The following is a 20,482-nucleotide window of genomic DNA, read 5'->3' on the forward strand; positions in this document are numbered from 1 at the left end:
TACCGTATGGGTGAATCCAAAACCCTACTCACCTATGTATTACCCTCCAGTCCAGTTTAGTTTTTCGAAAGCATCCAAAGAAGTTGTCATAAAGGAAAAAACTGCTACGGAACAATATTGAAGCTCTCGTTACGGATAACAAAATTGCAGCTCTCGTTCCCTCAAAATGTCAGGGACATGAAATTATTCACCAATTAACGATGAAGATGATTGATGGCAAAATTTGTACAGATATGTACAAAGAAGCGAAGTCAATGCGGCCTGCTACATGTGTTTGGCTAAGACCATATAAACGAATAAGTTAGATGCCATTGCGTCAAAAACCATTTCTTCTGGTGTGTATGAGTTCGGATTATCATCATTTCATGCCTGCATAAATGTGATGGAATAATTTTTACACATACTGTATCGTCTCGACTTCAAAAAGTGGTCTGCTAGAGGAGAAGGCCATCAAGAGTTTTTGCATCCACGAAAAAAACTCATCCAAAATCGATTCAAAGATGATCATTGCATTAGATATAGACATAATACGCAGATTTGCTGTAATTCTGAGAGCTATGACATCTGGAGAGTTTGTAGACGTGCCGTAATTAAAGAATACGCTAGAACAATCGCTGAAAAATACGTGGAACTGTATGATGGGTAGGGTACTACATGTCATCAACCGTCCACAAATTGTTGATTCACGGAGGGGACATAATTGCAGTAAATGCTATTGTACCAATTGGAAGTCTTTCGGAAGAAGCTTCAGAGGCCCGAAACAAAGATTATACGAAGTTCAGAGAACACCGTTCGAGGAGGAGTAGTACGATTTTGTGATTTCTCAGAACTTTTTGGTGTAAGCATAAAAAGTATTGTAAATTACACTTGTTATAGACATACTTAAGCATTTAAATGTATCATAAACAAAATATTTTTTTTGAAAATTTTGACGATTTTTAGAAAAAAAATCGCAAGTGATGCCGCGATATAAAGTATGTCAAAAATTCACAAATAAATAGTACTATATCAGTGTGCAAGAATATAATGGCCAACCTTGCGATTCCAGAGATATTCTCATTTTTCATGTCAGCTCCATACAAAATTTTCTTTAAAAAATTATAACTCTTCCATTTGTGCACACAATTACGTCATATGACATTTTATAGATCAGTAATGATCAGCAGAATACATTTCCATCAAAAAAAAATAACATTCACGACATCGAGATCCTATGTCTTCTACAGCCGATTTTCGATCCACCGTGCGACGTTGCTGTAAATACTTACGATACACCTGAATTATTTTACCTTCGTTTTGTTCGTCTCTAAAACTATTTGTTTTGAGACATGCAATGTCTGAATGCCGATTTGCGTTTCCTGCCGTTTTGTTTTCAACTAATTAGTACATACTTTTAGCAAAAAATGTGTAGAGCGCTTTTTTAAAGCTTTACAAAGTTACAAAATCTTTTAAATAGTGCGGTAATGAAGCCCCTGGTGTGGCTGGTTCCCTTCCAGGCGGTCGAGCATTCAGTCTCGGCGCATTCCGGCCCATTGTCGTCGCGACCGCGGAACGCGCCACCACCGAACCACATTACACCACGCTTATTGATTCCGTAACACTTTAGATACGGAACACTGTTTTTGTAACCACACGGGTACAGCCGATGTCGTGATCTATGAGATTACTTTAATCAACTAGTGACAAACTAACTTTTTGTACCTCCGAAAACAGTTGTCTTGCCTCTAATTCGAGTTTTTGTTAATTCGGTTAAGTGGAAATCCTTATCTTGCCTTTAGAATTCATTTAGATATAAAACAAAACTAATAAGTTTTGTAGTTTCAATAACTACTCATATTTCAAAAGTCGTACACATTAATATAATGAAACAATAGTCGTTGATGTCTTTTGTAGGGGAGAAAGTTTCACATTACAATATACTCTGAGTCGAGTTATTCGATAAATCATATCGATTCTATTAAAGTAAATACATAGTTCCTCTAACTACTACACGTTTACGATGATAATAAAAAACTCGTCGATTAGCCTTAGCACGCGCGTCGCGAGTGTATAAATAAAAGAAAGTTGTATTACGCAACTAGTACGAGTACTCGAAAGCTTTTGTTGTACCGACTACTAAAAAGATAGAAAGTGCACGAATGTACTAAATAAAACTGTTTTATACCACTTTTTTAAGCTAAGCAATAGTGAGCTTAGGTCTTTTGAAAACTGAGTAAGGTGTAGAATAACATTTTTGACAAAGAAAATTGTAAGCTAATTGTATAGTCATTTAAACAAGCAATTAATGTGTTTTATTCAAAAAATATTATTGTGAAGTATATTAATATATTCGAATTTCAACTTATGACTTAAGTCAATCAGCTACCTCGAATGTTTTTATAAAGAAACAAATTCCCAATTTAAAGTGAAAAAAAAATTAAAATCAAATAAGTACTAGTTTTCTCTTCAACTTTTCTTCAAGAAACGTAGAAAGTTAGAAAAAAGATAAGTAGTACGATGAAATGGCAAGTGCGTTGTTCAGTATTCAGTTGGCAAACCGCACGAGTGATTCTCACGGGTTCTTGCGTATTCCACCGGCGTGTGCACGTGAGAACTGTGCCCCAAAACATGCGGGTAAACGGGCTAATCTGTTCAAAACATTTTACATACATTGCTGCTTTTGTTTGTTTATTTGTTAGGGCGCTTGGATAATAAACGCAATGGATTGTGGTTTTTAGTTTTGTGGTTGACTTGTTAGTTGAGTGACGTTTTTAACTTTGCGTAGATACATACAATTATATGTACTATAATAATTGGCTTGATATCTAGCCTACTAACAATAGTCTAAGAGCAAGGTAACAAGATTTTAATCTTATTACCTTGCTCTACCGAGTACAATCTAACGACCAGTAAACCAACAAATAAACAACACTTCAGGGCTATTTCTACTATCACAAAAGCAATATTCCATCTAAAACGTTTAAACTACGTTCATAATTAAGCTATATTTCAAACGAGCAACATTTAATTAGGTTAATTCTCCTCTACCACGGAAAATGTCGCAAGATAGTCAAAGTGCTCATTAAACCTAACACAGCCATAAAACGGCTAACTTTATTCCTTCCAAAGCAACACCGTTAGCAATTTCTAGATTTGCAATGATATGCAATAACTGGACCAGTTTCGAACTGTTCGACCATAAATATAGAGCTTTCCAACATTTACATTACGACCAGTTGTCTATGGCCACGTACAAAGCAATCGATTCTTAGATTCGTTTCGTAATCGAGTTACCGTTCGTCGATTGACATTACTCGTTACATATGTTATAGACTCGATATGTTAACATCGAAAGTTGTTTGAAAACTGTCTGAGAGCTAATTATAACATGGTACTCGCAATTACTGGTAATAATATATATTAATCTATTAGAAGTTTTACAATCTCCGTTTTGTGTGTCAATCGGCTCGCTAAATGGTCAAGGGCGATTGGAACACGTTCGCCGAATGTAAGCGAATAACTTTTAATAGATCTGCTTAGGCTTATTAAAACACGATTTATTATAATAGGATTGTATAACGGAGAGTATCTCTCTTACAATGAAATAATTTTCTGTATACCAACTTTGTCTTGCTACCTAGGTCACCTAACTAGGAGTATAGAACTATTTTAGTCACGAAAGAGCTTGGTAAGTTCTTGTGGTAGAACAGTGGAGCCAATCCTCTTACGCATACGTCTATAAAAGGGTTAACAAATAGTCTACACTTTCACTTACGATCATAATTCAAACTTTTAAAACTCTTTACCGTGTATGTTTTCTCTACCATATCTTAATGGATCAGGAAGTATAAATACACACACATAATCCTAAACGTAACGTAACACATAAAACTAAATTATGACCGCTTAAGTCGTATAAAGTAATCCGATGAGACAAACATATGGACAACACACCAAAATGCTTTGTTACTCGTACCCTTTTGCTTCGAACTTGCTATTAATCTCTGACGTTACTTTAATATCGTGTAATAATTTATACTTAAAACCTCAAGGAGATTTATATTGTTGTCAAATTCGAAATAGTTTAGAAATTCAGGATACTTTTGTCGTGGTATATGGCGTCATGTAATTGACAGGGGCATGTTGACTGACCGCTTCAAACGTCACGATGACAAGTGTCACAATTGACAGATGTCAGATAAAGTCGTGTGAACTAAGCTTATCTGAACGCGTGATCACGCGTGAGACCAGAATCACCTATGTGATGTGGGAATCACTGGGATTGAGCTCACTCAGATCCTACTATCACAGTGATAAGCCTGGTCGACCAACTCATATAGGCTCAAATGTAGAAATTCGGTAAACAGTTCCGATGTCTTCGTAACTGTGTTAAGTTATAATAAATTCAAGACAAAGGGATTTTTAAAATAAAATATACAAAAATATTACTATGACAAAAGAAAAGGACTGTATGACATGAAACAAATTGTGTTCATTATTCACAATAAGCTGAAGTCACATTAATAATCATGTATTTTTTGCGATGTATCTAATAAGTACTGTTCGATCCATTGTAATATATTATTTCACGAAGATATTTTATAAGCTATAATAAAACAAAAACATAAAATAAACGATTGTCTCGGGGCAATGAAATAAAAAGCTGCTTTTAAACGTTTGAAATTTATTAATGTGCCTGGTATCAAAGTGGGTTTGCGAATTTGCATAAGGAATTGAGATCACTAATAATATTAGACTGTCTAGTTCTATAACGTTTTTATATCATTACGTTATCTTTATGTTACAGTATATTAACATTAACAGAAGCAAACTGTTTTCCCACATAAAACAGACCAGATTCGTTTAGTTTTTACGACATTTAAACACGACCTTTAACCGTTGAAAGTTGGGAAGCATTAATTCAGCTAGCAACCGTACTTTTATATGCGGTAACGATTATTTACAATTCACAGGTATCGAACATCCTTATCATAATTTTATGACAGCCCATTTTTATGATGGTGGGATAGAATTTATGTAGACCATCGACACTAATTTCCCACGATTCGCAAGCTCATGTGAAAGTATTCCGATATCGTTTCGAAACACATAATATATCATTTTATCGATATTCCCAATTCCCATGTGAATCTATTCTCTGCAACATTTTTGGCGTTTATTTGCATACAATCCGATTATCTTTGACCGATTTATCTTACTTGTATACTATCACTAACACTTATCTAATATCTGTTTGTATAATGTACAAACTCTATTTTGAACATATCTTACCTAACAAATGTTTCTTATTTATTTATTACTTATATCTTACATAAATAAATAATCAGATAAAAATTAAGTCACGTTTATTAAATTTATTGTGACACTTATATTTGCATTAGATTCATTTTATATTAGAGCTTTAGTTGGCATCGGTATCAAGTATACGATTTTACGAGGCAAGTAAAAGTAATGAATAGTAGATCTATTTTAGTAATATAGTTTAGTATCTAACGTATTATTGAAATATATTGAAATATTTGGCTCCAAGTCTTAAAAAAGTTTAAAATTTGTGGTCATTAGAAATGCCATTATCGAAAAGTGGCACAATCTTTTATTTGTTTCAAATTCTAAAAGCAAAAGAACGGATGAATGATAAATCGTCCCGTCGACACGAAACAGTGAATATTTATTTAAATGAGCCCTAGGAGTGCATGATCTCCGAGACACGCACAAAGAATGAGAAATGTCGCCCCTCCGGCCGTCGCATAATTGCGTTCTTACCAAATTACATGTAATTGGAGCGGTGTTTTACTGCATCGCGTGTTTTTGTCCCTTAAATATTATTCTTTCTTTGTTTTATTTGCCTAGTTATAAAATTATTCTTCTAATGACTTTACGAAGAAGCAATTTTTAAGATTGCGCAGCATTTTTATATTTAGACAGGCAGATATGTTAAGTGCCTACGTTATGAATGGCATCAACTATTTATGTTGAGCAGAGGTCAGCATGTTTTGAATAAAGCAGATTATTTACAACGTTTGTCAGCATGTGCTCACATGTGCTGCGCTTGCGGCGGCGCCTCGGTGACGTCGGCGACGGTGGCTGCCGGCGCCGCCCGCACATGCGCACTCAGCCCAATTCAAGTCCCCAACATCAATAAGTTACCACACAAAAAATGGCTCTGAAGTAGCCTTGGCGATTAACGACTTGTCCTAATATAATTATTTAGAACGGATACGGCCATATATCTATTTGAGAATTTATTTGCAAAAACTTTTAAACGGCCGTGTATAAAAACGAATTTAAATGATTACTTTTCCAAAGTTGTCAAGTCATTTGCACATTAATATGTAAGCTTACCGATTCCTTGTACAGCTGTGAGTAATCAAGTTAAGTTAATAACTAGTAGAAATTAATATAATATTACAATTTACAAGTTATACAATAAAGGGTAAATATGTCTTAATTGACTTAACACAACAATACAGTAGGATTTCAAGCTTAACTCTACATTTGAACAAAATGTTTACGGTCATACTAAACGCATCATTATAATTTATGGCAGCGCTAAAAGAGCATAATTTATTCATAAATATGCCTGCTAATTGTAACTGCCTAGTAAGTAGTCAGTCAGCACATAACACCGGGTGCCAAATGTGTACTCAGTAATGAGTACGAGTCACGATCTCACTACATAAGTACATACTAAGTATGTACATAGGCTAGCTACATGTCATGTCGAGCTTGTTTATATACCCTGTTAAGCGACTCGACACTGATTGGACGAGATGACTTTGCACCTCATACGATAGAAATGTGTTTGTTAATGTATGTAATAACGCATGCTATGTAAATGTGGCGAGCTGTTACTTAGCGGTAGCCACCTGCAATAAATTATCTATTATTATCTAGAACTAGGTAATCAGCTACGACTGGATCTATTTCAAGAATGTCTCTAAAACAGCAATGCTTTGTTCGATTTAGATTGAAGTAGTTGAGTTACACAGTAATCGGCAATTACTTAAAAGCTTAGTAGGCTACAAGCACCTACCTAGCGTATAAATCGTTTCTGTAATCAAAATGTACGTGTCGTTCGTTTGTTTCTCCAACATCGATGAGTGAGATTGGTATGTGTGAAGTCGCGATAAATCTACTTCAATTATGTTTATAGGCATCAATTGATTTACAAGGTGCAGAATAGCAATTACCTTCGTATTTCTTAGTAGTTGACAGAGGGGCGCCCACGCGGCGTCGTCGTCCCGCACGAGTTCTGCTCTATTATACAATCAGGACGAATCAGCACATGGGACACTGCGCACTACCTACCTCCATCTAGGGACCTCGATACTCTGCATTATCCAAGGCTGGCTCCATACATATCTAATGACGCTATTTACAAACTCAACCGACAATCTAAACAGTATAATCGTTTTTGTTCGTTATCTATCAATGTGTGCATGTTGGTACGATCCTCTGTTAGATTTGTGCTGCGCATCAGACAATTTCCTAGGCCTGCCCACGTCAATTACACTATTTTACACTAGATCGTGCCGCGCCACGTCATTATTGTGATTGTTTCCTGGCAATTCTCGTTGGTAGAGTTTAGATGGTAAAGCAGTAATTTAACCGAGATGAATTGTAAAAATGTTTTGCGGTTTGCATGCACAAGTCTTATTCTTGTAATTATAGTCATAAAAGTCTATAAGAAGTAATGAAAATATCGAGTATTGTCGCACAGTGTCCGATATATTCGGTGGTCTCGTTTTAATCCTGCATAGCCGGCGGCGAGGCGAGTTTCTCTCGCTCGATGATCAATAGAGTCGATGGCGAGTGGGTATTGTGTCGTCGGGTGACCGAACGGGTACGACTTATGTATCGACATGGGCATATGAATACAATAGCACGCACGTGCGACGTCGTCGCCCGCGGCCGCGTCCGCCCCTACCATTGTCCGAGCGACCATTGTTTCACGGAAATCCTCCGTACATGTCTTGACACTCGCAGTAATATCCTATTTTGATAACACTACCTGCTCTGTGTGTCACTCACGTGATTATAAACTCATTGCGAGTAGTAGAGATCCGGGAAAGGCAATTATATGCCGTTGCGGAAAATACTTATGTGAGTAGAATAATTGACAAGTGCTCAATACATGAAGCTTATGGTAGATGTAAGTTTTTGTTAGTTCAGATAAGAAAGCACGTTTCTCAAAAATTCAAGGCACAAAAACTTATCTCTATTAATACGGTATACGACATAGCCCACAGTCTATCTATCGAGGCATCGATTAGGCAAGTCACAGTGCGGTTAGACAACTAGATCACGGAACTGTTTTGCTTATTTAGCTGTTCTCCACAAACGTTCGTGCTGTGACCTACAAACGAAAAAACACACCAAGAGCGAGCCTTTGTGTTCGAGACCATTCAATTCTTATAAGATTTGTTCTCGCAGTGTGTGGGTGAGCTTGAAAGCTTATAAATCTTGGTGGTTGTAAAGGTGTGCATGTGTGCGTAATCGGAGACTTGACAAGAGCGACTCGATAGCGACACAATGGCTGAACCGCGTATTACCATACTGTGGAGCCGACACTAAAACTTGTTTTGTATTAGTACATGGAATTATCGAGCTTTATGTACTACATTTGTTATTTCGATACGCTTGTAATTAATGCAAATTAGTTGTAGAAACAGACCTCCCAGCGGTTGTTGTAGAGTAACAAATAGGTACTGGATGTAGTCTTTCAATAGTATTAGTGTAGAGTGGTTTATGCAACATTTCCGCAGACAATAGTTTAATAACGGAATTTACGTCGGTTGGTATACATTCGTATCTATACGGAAACAATGCGAGTGGCGCGTGGGCAGGGCAGGCAGCGCGGGCGCGGCTCGCGTGTCCCCGTCTCTAGGGCTGCTGGCTAATCTTGCATCTGTAATATTTTGATAACCCTTAACACTTAAACATTAGCAGATATTTGTATTATAAGTAGACGAGAATGATACGATACGTTACATATTTCATTTTAACCTGACCGTTTTCATTTTGCATTGTTACTCATACTTAATGCCAGCCCATATAATCATTTGAAATATGTGAATGTTAATCAACAAAATCTAAAATTATAAACAATTGGTGTCAATTACGTTAACATCTAGATGAAGCCATTATGAGTCTTAGTCATTGTTCAGGCAGCGATGACTCTACCTAATTCAATTCACACTAAAACTCTTTGGTGGCCTAATGTTATAGTTCTAATGTAGAAAAAAAGCTCAAGTATGCGATCCACTTGAGTTGTTTTTTTTTATTATGTTCGTAGTAAAGCCGTAGTACAGCCCTACAAGTAAGGAGGTAGAGGTTGAACGCACGCGACATTGTTATCTCGCGCCAGCTTTGGGCGAGAATAAATAAAAAGTCTTCGTAGAAAAACACACATTTATTTTATTATTCTGTTGAGGCTGTTGTAATGTCGCGATAACGCTTTATGGGACCTGTTATCGTGCACTAACGAACTTTCTACACACTACCAAACATGGACTTTTTAGGATCATAAAAATAGATGAAAGGAAACTCGATACGAAACCACGAACTATTCCGAAATCGTATCTGCAAATACATCACGACATTGGAAAATGACAATACCTATGCTGAGTTATTTTGAATACTTAATAGGTTTTAAAATTTACATAACCCGTTGTATTCTCAAGATATTTTTCTAATAAAGATCCTAATGGAATGGTAATTCCAACAACCGCACAGGCACTATATTTGGCATATTAACACGGATACGTTAAATTTTTTAAATTTATTGAACGGTTATAATATTTTATGTAAAATAATAAAATTGTTCTTTTTTATGATTGAACATAACTTTTATTAAAAGTAGTAAAAACATTGCTAATATAGCAACATCTTCATATTTTTAGAATAAGGCACATAAGTTCAATACCGGTTTGCCGTTAATCAAACTATGATGTCTTCTCCGTACATATAAAATCCCATAATTTTAATTGATATACAAATCAACTTAATTGATCTAAAGCTATTAAAACTGTTTCTTAAAATTTATTAATATTTCATATTGCATATCTACGTATATTACTTGTGACTTGTGCCGTACAATAAAATAATTTAGACACTAATTGGACAGCGCGCGTGACTTCATTTTAGCCGTAATTCTTTAGAATTTTAAAAACGAGACAGATATATTTACGATGTCTATTGTTAGAGAAGGAGAGAAGACATGCGGTCGGTGACGTTAAGGTACATTAGCAGCTTTTAGGGCGATATCGGCGCCCGCGTCATTTGCTTGTAATGGGCCGGGATTGCCTCAATTTGAATCTGCCGACCGGTCATCTTTTTGTATATTTTGCCTCCTAATGGATCACGGTTACTCTATGCTCACTGCTGTTGCTTTATGCAGTGGAGACCTACTCGTTTTGTTTTGTGAATACATCATTAACATACACGAAAGTAAGAAATAATAATGCTACATGACTTTTTATTTCTTTCCAAAAGAACACCTGATTATAATATTGTATATTATTTTTTTACAATTTATTAGGCACCAGATGTCTAAATGTATTCCACGTGTTTAATATAAATATTAAATAATGTTCCAATATTACAAACACGTATAACCTGACGCGGAACGCCTTGTTACAGTTAACACCCCTCAGCACGGATTTTTTGTTTTTCTGTTTGGAAACATGAAAAAAACGTTGTGGTTTTTATAAGGGGTTGTTTTTGTGCGTGTTTGTCTTAGCGCGAGCCGATAAAGTTAAAGCGACAGGGCTCCTACACTCGAAGCCAGTTTTTACAAGTACCGAGACCGAGAACTTTGCGCAATTTACTGTAGGTTTAGAATGTACTGTTACCATTATTTCCTTGTACTAACCAGTGTTGGGTCAATCAACTAATTTTTTCAATCAATTGATTAGTCATGACTAATTTAGTCATGAATTATTTAGTCATGATTGAATTAATCATGAGTAAAAATAATAATCATAATCATGATTAAATAAATTAGTCATCAATCATTTAATGATTAAATGACTGATGACTAATTTATTGTATTTTTGTATGATGATTAAACTAAAAAAAATAATTCAGGTGACATAATTTTAGTTTAATTGAACACATCTATAAAACTATAACTGATCACCACCTTAAGTTGACTGAAAGAAGATAATTCCATTATTTATAAAATTTGATTTTCAAAACGCGTAGTTTTAAAAAGCAATTTAAATTATTTTAAACTGAATTAGCCTGAACTTATTTTTGCAAATGTGTACCTGTGTAAATTAAAAAAAAAATTAACTGATTCTGTTGTAAAACTAGCTTTAATTAAAAACCTGTGATTAACAAATCAACAGTCATGGAACGTAGACTTGAAAAGCTTAGTTTTATTTAACTATTATTTTTAGTCATTAAAATTTTAGTCATGATTGAATAACTAACACTAACACTAATTAATCATCAATCACGACTCATGATTGAATTTTTTTAGTCATTATTCATTAGTCATGATTAAATAATTTAATCTTAATCATCAATCATCAATCAAACTAAATTTTGCCCAACACTGGTACTAACTCGGTAAACTAACTCATAAAATACCCAAATGTCCGCATAAATCTGTGTCTATGACGCAAATTCTAAGCCAAATAATTAAGTTAATTGAAGTCGATTTTATGTTCACAAATTGTGCAGCCTGAATTGTATCTCCGAATATGTAAAACAACTTTCAATTTATTAATCTTACTCTGTTCTTAATTACGCTTGATCGTTTAAAATTGCTTTGTATATTGATGGTCAGAAAAAATGTAATGAACATTATGATCTACCAAAATGAAATAATCTTTGGAGTCCAGGTAGTAACCCTTTTCATAGTATTAGAAGGTTGTTAACCCCTGTAGACAAGGGTAGTGAGCTAACCTTCCACGTGTGTGTCGCGACGGGGCACGTCGACCACATGAGCCCCACTTGTTGCTATTAGTTGCTCATTTACAATACATATATTTCAACATTCGCTCATTAGTAGGGATTAAGGAAGTCCCTGATGACGTGAAAGTAGGATATGACGCGACAAAATTCCACTTCGGCGTCACTAATAAAAGAAAATCGAAGAGCCTCAGAGTTGGAGACGAAGCTTGATTAATGTACGTGTTGTCGGGACGATCGGGATTTATTTACACGCGACGCGCGTAGGAGTGAGACTTATAATGATCGACACCGATCGGAGTACACACCTAGCTTACAATTAAAATGAACATTAAGTCCAATTAGGATAATAATAATCCTCTAAATACTCAGTATAAATACTTGGTTGATATGCAGCGTTATCTTAAAGAAAAACAGTTTGTAAATGGGTCCTTATTTACATACAAGTAGATGTGACAGCGAGGAAGTGTGGACATGTAGTGCAAGACGTAGAGGTACAAGCGCGAGACACGCGGGCCACACAGACAATGCACTCTAACATAAAAGCTCCGTCGTGTTCTTATTGGTGTGGAGTCGGTCCGTGTAAAATCTTTACGTGGCATCGTTTTATAGTGTGGTGTGTCGTATATTTTAGCTTTATGGCGTGTGGTCGGGCCAGCGTGGGCGCTACTCCAGAATCGCGGCCCACGTGCCGCTGATCGCAGATACAATTGTCCGCTCACGGCTTGTTTATGGGAGCACTCGAGAGATACCGGGAGAAATGACACCTCGATCGCGTGCCTCCATCTACCACTCCCTACCGCACAACTTTCCATCTAGATCCAATGTTGATCCAATTTAATAAAGCCCTCCAGACCGGTTTACGAAACCTGCAGAGTTTAGCAGAACAAGTTCGCTTTACGCTACTCCATTATACCATTAGTAAACTCAGACTACAACGTACGAGTAAAGGCTATATTAAGCCAGTATATGAATAAATTAACGAACCCGTTGTCGATGACAACTCAATATGGTTCCTTATAGTATGTAATTTAAACAATAAAGAGACAACGGTCGATACAGGCAGTGGCCTCGTAAAAGCGCACTTCGCTCAACGGTAGCAATTTAAGTGTAGTTTAATAATTTTTATTGAAGTGAATAAATGAGCCGGTCCACAATGTCATGTTGGACACAGAATACGTAATGAGCTCTCTGTTGAAATTAATGACTGCAGTAGCCACGTTCCAATCAAATCGACCAAATATGAATAAGACAACTTTCCGACAAGTAAATAAATGTAAGCTAAACATATGTAACGTGTGCTGCATATAAAGACATATTTGTTGATTGATTTATTTATAACTATTAAACCGAATAATTTACAAATTGCAATAATGAATGCCAAACTTGAATAATTTTGACAATCCAAACCGAATATTTGTGCGAAGCACAATTTTTGTGTCCCTATTTTAATCAACCACGAAGTTTTATTAAGGTAGCCTGTAAAGAACAGACCTGTTCAGAGCTTGAAACTTCATATTCTAATTTGAATGTCCTTTGCAGTGGTCTAACGGCGACGGCAGAGCGGGGCGTGACGCCTGTGTACCTGAGATGTCGAGAAGGAACGATCTCCTGGGTGTACCCTCGAGGGGCATTGAGGCTGCTGTTCCGACCGCCTCTGCCCGCGGACGAGCGCGACTTCAAAGTGTGCGTGCGAGTCATGCGCAGGCCAGACCCGCCTGATCTGTTCCATGAATTGCGACTTAATGATACAGGTAAAATCATCATAGACAATCGTATTACTCAGATAAAATATATGAATCTTATACCTAAGTCATAAAAAGGTTGCTCATTAAAGTGAATGCAATATTCTAATCTGAATTTCCTTCTAATTTAGTTAAACAATTATTATTTATCAGTTTTTTATTGAGTCGACTCTACCATTACTAAGACTCTATTGCACTGTTAGCAGTTTGTTGTATTCATACTATCTAGCTATCGCAAAATATCCCAACTAAAATAGATAACTGTAGTCTGTACAAATATTTGTCCTGCATAAAAGCGTGCTTACCGAGTTTGTATGTTAGTTTCTAGTAAATGTCCCTATGTTCCAAGCCTCATTGGCTTTACAAATGCACTCGTAATGCCATACTTGCCGTTGCCTTGAATTTATTTATTCCCGTTTTATTTCTTATCTCAGTGTGTAGGCGTTGGGGGTGATGTCAGATGGCAAGCGCTTTGCGCGTTGACTTTTTGCAATACCAAGACCAGAAAGACCTTAGTTTATGACAATGATTTAATATTAAGGTACTTAGTTTAAAATCTCTTTTCAGAAGTCGCGGAGCGGTTTCCAGCTCGCATTTTTGTTGAAGGTGCGCACAAGCTATTGCCGCTGTATGCGCCAAATGACGGTGATCCTAGAGAATTGCGATGTTTTCGCAGCCGGAAGGGAAGAGCTGCTCTCTACGTAGAGGCAGAACCCGAAGAGGGCACTAAAAGAAAAATGGCTACCTTCAGATACGAAGCGAGGCCGCTAGTGAGGCGGCACTACGATCCTACCACAGCAGACTGCCGGCCCTGCACCGAATCAGAACTAGAACTCGCTTTCTGCACCAGCGACCTCGGTAAGAACTAAGATTGCACACGACAACCTAAAACGTTAAACCATTAGCTACTTCACCGCAATAATGAGTAATCAGAAAACCAGAAGCTGTGCCTGTGCCGTTGAATGTTAATAAACCCGCGCCGCCGCAGCCGCACCGTAATTTGTCGCCATCATCGAAATTCCTCGCGCCTGAAATTAAATTAAACGTTGTTTTACTTGAATATAATTTTTCTCCGTTTAGCTACCACGAAGTATTTACACAGGGCCCCGACCATTTATTACCCGCTGGGCTTGTTATTTTAAAAATAATCTTACGTTTTTACGCAAATGGATGTACCGAAAAAACGTTTAAGTATTGTTTGTGGAGGCCTTTGTATCGCCGCTAAATGCTAGTAGAATCTTTTATTTGACGAGATTAGATGACTTTTTCTAAGCGGTCATGAGTCAGCAGCGCGGAAGCTTTTGCATATTATTATGTAGTGAGTGCTGCGCTGCCGCCGGGATGACGGTTGCTTAGATTCAATTGAAGTGGGTAACAACCGCGCTTGACAAGTGTATACCGGATAGACAAGTATGGGTATGGCGGCACGCGACGCGGCGGGGAGTTAATGTTAATAGTTTTTTCTGGTTTGATAAATTATAATAGTGGAGGAGTTATGTCACTGCAGCGAGCCCGCGCCCCGCCGCGCCGCCGCCGCTGCACCCACGTTATTAGCTGCCTCCAACACGTATCATTGATTTTTTGTTTGTCATGTCACATAAAAATGCTGATATTTTTTTCCTCATTCGGTCAACCTACGTGTTAAGGTTCTTTGTCAAATAAAAATGACAAGCCATTGTTAAATTGTCAAGAAAGGGAAATTATTGTCCGATTGTTTCTTCGCTCGTTTAGAATATGTAATTTATGAATCATTGGTTACCGGTGAACACAAGCTTTATTTATTCGAAATATATTAATAGGCTTAGCGTACAATGGTAGAAACGTAAATAACATCGGTATTTCATAAGAGTTTCGAGTATTAACACTAACTTACAATTAAATTAACAGTTGTCTTGATAGTATAGAGGTAAGATAGACGTGATGGCTCGTTAGTAAAGGCTTGTATGTAATTATCGGTTGGAGCCCGCGGGTTGATGACCGTTTACCAAAGAGTGGTCTATTCTCTATATATCTCAAACAAAAGCTCGGCGTAGAAAAAATCCGGGTACATTTTGCGCTTACTCACTAAAGGAACAAAAAATGTATGGCGTCGCGAACAATGGCGACACGGTGATTAATATCTGTACAATAAATCTGATGTCGCGAGCGAACCAGTTTAGTGTACCTCTAAGGCACGCTGGTACTTTGTATGACATTGTAGCGCGCTAGTTTTATTACTGCTCCATTTTCACGGAGATTAATGAAAGGACGTTTTTATGGCTTTGTTTTAAATTTCCATTAATCACGTTGCGCTCTTAAGAAAATAAATAAACTCGGGACAAAATAAATAAATAATAAGTAATTTATAGTGGTAAAAATTAAAAATAAAACATACCTGTTGGTACTTACTATTGACTGACGTTGATGCAGTTAATTATGTCCCTATACAGTATAATGCACATGCACGTTACGAACAGTGGAACACGTCTCTAAAACAGTTTTACGAGTGTTCATGCAGTTGTATCTTCATCACATCGTCTAAAAACACCGCTGCGACTCGATTGTGTTTTAAAACACGCTCCGAGATAGTCAGTGATTAAACTTTATAACTTCTAATTTGTTTGCGCTCCACCAATTACTATAATTAAGAAAATCTTGTGTTATTAAACAAAACATTCAAAAGTCCGGCCTAATCAATATGAGTTTTTGATATTTCGATATTAAAATTGATATTTTCAATCATATTTTAGATTTACATTAAAATTTTGATTGTGATATTTCTCCGAATAGATTTTATTTCGAGCTATTAAGTCGATTACGGAGAACTCGTTCTCAATTAAATAATTATGTTCTATGCGGCTAAGAGCGTTCGTTTTTAAAATTTTTAGATAGAGCAGACTTTTGGGTAATGTTGATAGCAGAAATCTTTAATCATTTTCGCAAAATGATTGTTGCCTATAATTGTATTTCTTTTTGTCAACAGTATCTCGTGGAGTGATCGTGGGCAGTGAAATCCGCGAGGACCTGGACACAACCCAACTTACTCTCCGGTTAACGAAGCTGATCAGAGCAACAGCAGGCGAAGATCAAAGAGACAAACAGGACCTTGACGACCAAGACGATTACTATAGGTAAGCTATATAAAGAAAATATACAAAAAAGCAAACACATAGCCAATCACGGGTGGTCTTACTTCAAATGCGGTGCACGAGCGCACGTCGCGCTATCAGTGTCCAAGCGAAAAAGATGACAGATGGATTCATTATATCGCATGTTACATATATAAACATACATAAATGTATTCAAATTAAATACAGGCTATAGAAATAATTGTCTCATTTTGGAATCGAAGACGATATGGAGGAGACCGCAATGCCTTTTAAGCTTGCGGTCGGAGGTTTTAGTGGCCATTTATAGCGTCGTTTCTTTTCTTTTGAGTCTGCGGGACTGTACGCATAAGTGTGTAGAATTGGAAAGCTGTAGCCTTATAATTGTTGTCGCCATATACATAATTGATGATGACCTTTGAAGAAGCTAATTATTTTTTACGTAAGCGAGCGACGCCGACGTTTGGAGGAAAACTTTGACGATGATCAGTGTAGAACATTTAAGACAATTTTAGTATGAAGTTGTTTGTCCACCTCTGCTCAATCAGATAATAATTTCAGAGAAACTAAATTGTTGTAGATAGCATCTAGACTGTCGCTCGGCTCCGCAACACGAAGTGGGCTGTATTATAAAGTTAACCGTTTATCTATGTTGCATCTCTTGGACAATGTAAATGGAGTGATGTGCATAACAAAAAACGACCTGGTGAAGTAAAAAAAATCAACAATGTTAAGAAAAATTATCCTATCCTTTTATCGTCGTCCTTTCTCTCAGTTCGGGTCTATTGACAGAAAGAGAAAGGTCGTAGTCCAACAGGTTATCAAAGGTTATCTGAGCACATACATAATTACATTACCTTAACGATCGTTCGTATCCAAAAATAACATGTCAGCGTTTTGTAATTTAGATATTTTAAGATATATTTATGGTAAAATTTACGATAGCGCTACTTTGAAAGATACCACAAAATTCATGTTCATAAAATAGATGAGCTCCGATAAGGTTGACATGACTGGTGATGTAGCTACAAGCCTATAACGCAAAGGAGAGATAAATCTTTGACGTATTAATTGCGAAAATTATACAACATACTTATGTGTAACCTCTTTCATCAGGTACGAAGTAGACAACACAATAGAGCGCACTACACACCGTAACCACAGAAGACGGAAAGCTCGCAGTTTGCACGCGCACGTGCACGTATCATCGGTGTGCGGGGCGGCCGCGGGCGCGGGCGAGTTCCTAGTCATGGCGCGCCGGAGACTGGGACGATACTCCCTGGTCTGTGCGCCCAGAATACATGACTGGAGCGAACTTGTTAAAAGAAGAAACGCCGAAGGTACAGCACATTGTTTGTTGCAACATTAGCACAGTGGGAAGCTGGACTTGTGACAAGAGAGGGAAACAGATGGTGACGTAAACCTAGCATACAGTCGGAATTATGTTAGGTGGTTTTAAAATGGATTTACGGCAGTTGCCCGTTGCCAAACCATGTGGACTGTTAGAGAGACCATCCAAAACTGCGAGTGGATTTCGTTGTGGTGTGGGTCGTATCTTCCCCTGTCGTTGAAGAGTGATTTTATTCCTGAACTCTAGAGAAGTGTATGGATACTTGTGTAGTGTAAAGTTTATAGATATATTGATTCAACAGTGCAACACTGTTGTTCGTCTCCTATTATTTTGAACATAGATTATATTACTGCTTGCCATAAAATCAGCTTGCGTATAAATGCAATATTGTACAAAACTTATTCTTATTTATGTATCAAATGTTTTATATTTACTGTAAATGTTTATATCGTAGTTTATAAAGAAAAATGTGGTCCAGAGTGCCAAAATATGTAAGATCTTCATAGTAAAACGTAAGGTCGATCTCAAATGTACATATTATTTTTAAGTGGGAAATATAAAGCCATATTAATTAAGCACCATAATTAGACATAATATATTGCAGTTTTAAGTGTGATTTAGAGCATATTCTTTATTTTTCTTCCAGTGCCACTATTGTAAACAATTGTTAGAACTTTTATTTTGTAACAAAAAACCGTATAAGCAATAGTTATGAAGTCAATTCACAAAATTAAATATGCCTAATTGGACGCTTGGATATTGTATAATGCTCCTTTTAGTCCGTTTCACTTTTTGCTAAAGTAGAACAGAACTAATTGCTAACTATGTGAAAAAACGTATAAATTTGACATCTTGAAACGTTCAATGGTATAATTATGACAATTTGAAGTGTCGTTAATTATAAAATAAAGGATAATAAGATCTATGACATCACCAGTATTCATTAATTAGGCTATAAAAAGTGCCTAGTTTTTTATTAGATTACATACTGCTCTAGCTGTTTGCTTACAGTTGTACTAATAAAAAAGTCAGTTGAAACTATTGGTATCAAAACGTGTGATAGTTTCTGTTAATGCTAAGCTTGTCATTATAACGACATACCATTTAAACGTTAAATTAATAACCAAGCGTCTTTAGGGTATATTTGATACAACATTATATTGTACGAAGCTTTTACTTGCCGAATAACTAGTGGTCATATTTTTGTTCAAGGCAACTTGGGTGAAGACACCATTTTTATATTTTTTGTGTTACTACTATATTATTTTTATATTTTATATTCGCAGTAAGCTTTTTTAATTATAACATAAGTACCTCTGTAAATTATGGTGCTCATATAAAACTTCTATGTGCTTCCAATCACAGAACATTTTATATAAACAAAGTCTATTTAGTGTCTGAACAATACCATTCAGCCATTGTGAATATTAGTAATATATTTGTACAAAATTCTAAGTATAGTTGTCGGTATGTGATATAGTTTACAACGATATGTTAACAAGTGCCTATTGTATATACGAAAATATAGATATTGACAATAAATAGTGTTAAAGATACATATTATATGTAAAAAAGTAAAACTGTTGAATAAAATAGTTTGAAAAATATTCTTTATCTTTTATTTTGTCTCTCAATACTATAGTCCAACAACTTAGTAGAGAGCCATGTATGTAGTAAGTTACAGGGTATCCTTAATTCAGAATTTAGAACATCAGTCCTCAAGCTTATGCTGAAGGTAACCAGTTTGCTGACGTTCACTTACAAATTATACGTGCCGAGGCTCTCTACTAAGTTGTCGAACTATACCCACAATTTATAGGAAGTTTTGAGGTACCTACAAAAACAACAAATCATGCCAAATTATTCTACAGTATTTGAACGATTCCTGTTGGACAGAAGAAGAGTTGGACTATTTACTTATAGGTAATTTACTAAAAGAATGTACGTGAAATAGTTGGATAGAGCTTTGATCGCCGAATTAAAATACAATTTTTTTTGCCTCCTTTTTTTCCGACATCCAACCGTTGACAAATATCACTCAACCCAAATAAGATTAAACATTACATCACTTACCCATACCTAAAGAAAAAAAGAAAAATGCAATAGCAATTCCTTCCCAGTAATTACTTACAAAGTAACTAAACGCGGGTACTTATAACCGGAAACGTAGTACGTAGGCTACACGAGCAATGTCCCGTGCTCATGTGGTAATCGCTTCTCAGTCGCGATAACTTTTGTTCCCCGAACCATTACGATGACATGTGAAACCACTTCGCTATAGGAATGTTAGATATGATTTAGCCGTTGATGTTTTGTTCTAAGGTTGTTATAGATCGGAATTAGCTGTGATGATAAATTTATTAATTTATAATATATAATAC

The 20,482-nt window shown here is 36.3% G+C and overlaps 1 protein-coding gene across 1 annotated transcript in view; it reads left to right on the plus strand.

Moving 5' to 3' along the window:
- LOC142974755 (meteorin-like protein) overlaps positions 1-19,708 on the plus strand; it is a 34,291-nt gene extending 14,583 nt beyond the window's left edge. Inside the window, exons 2-5 of the mRNA XM_076117251.1 lie at positions 13,462-13,673; positions 14,232-14,522; positions 16,627-16,774; positions 17,867-19,708. Coding sequence (XP_075973366.1) covers positions 13,462-13,673; positions 14,232-14,522; positions 16,627-16,774; positions 17,867-18,119 — 904 coding nt within the window. The 3' untranslated portion in view covers positions 18,120-19,708. The remainder of the gene's footprint in view (positions 1-13,461; positions 13,674-14,231; positions 14,523-16,626; positions 16,775-17,866) is intronic.
- Positions 19,709-20,482: the final 774 nt, after the last annotated feature.

The sequence above is a fragment of the Anticarsia gemmatalis genome, chromosome 8 (genome assembly GCF_050436995.1).
Source record: "Anticarsia gemmatalis isolate Benzon Research Colony breed Stoneville strain chromosome 8, ilAntGemm2 primary, whole genome shotgun sequence".
NCBI classification, from domain to species: domain Eukaryota; kingdom Metazoa; phylum Arthropoda; class Insecta; order Lepidoptera; family Erebidae; genus Anticarsia; species Anticarsia gemmatalis.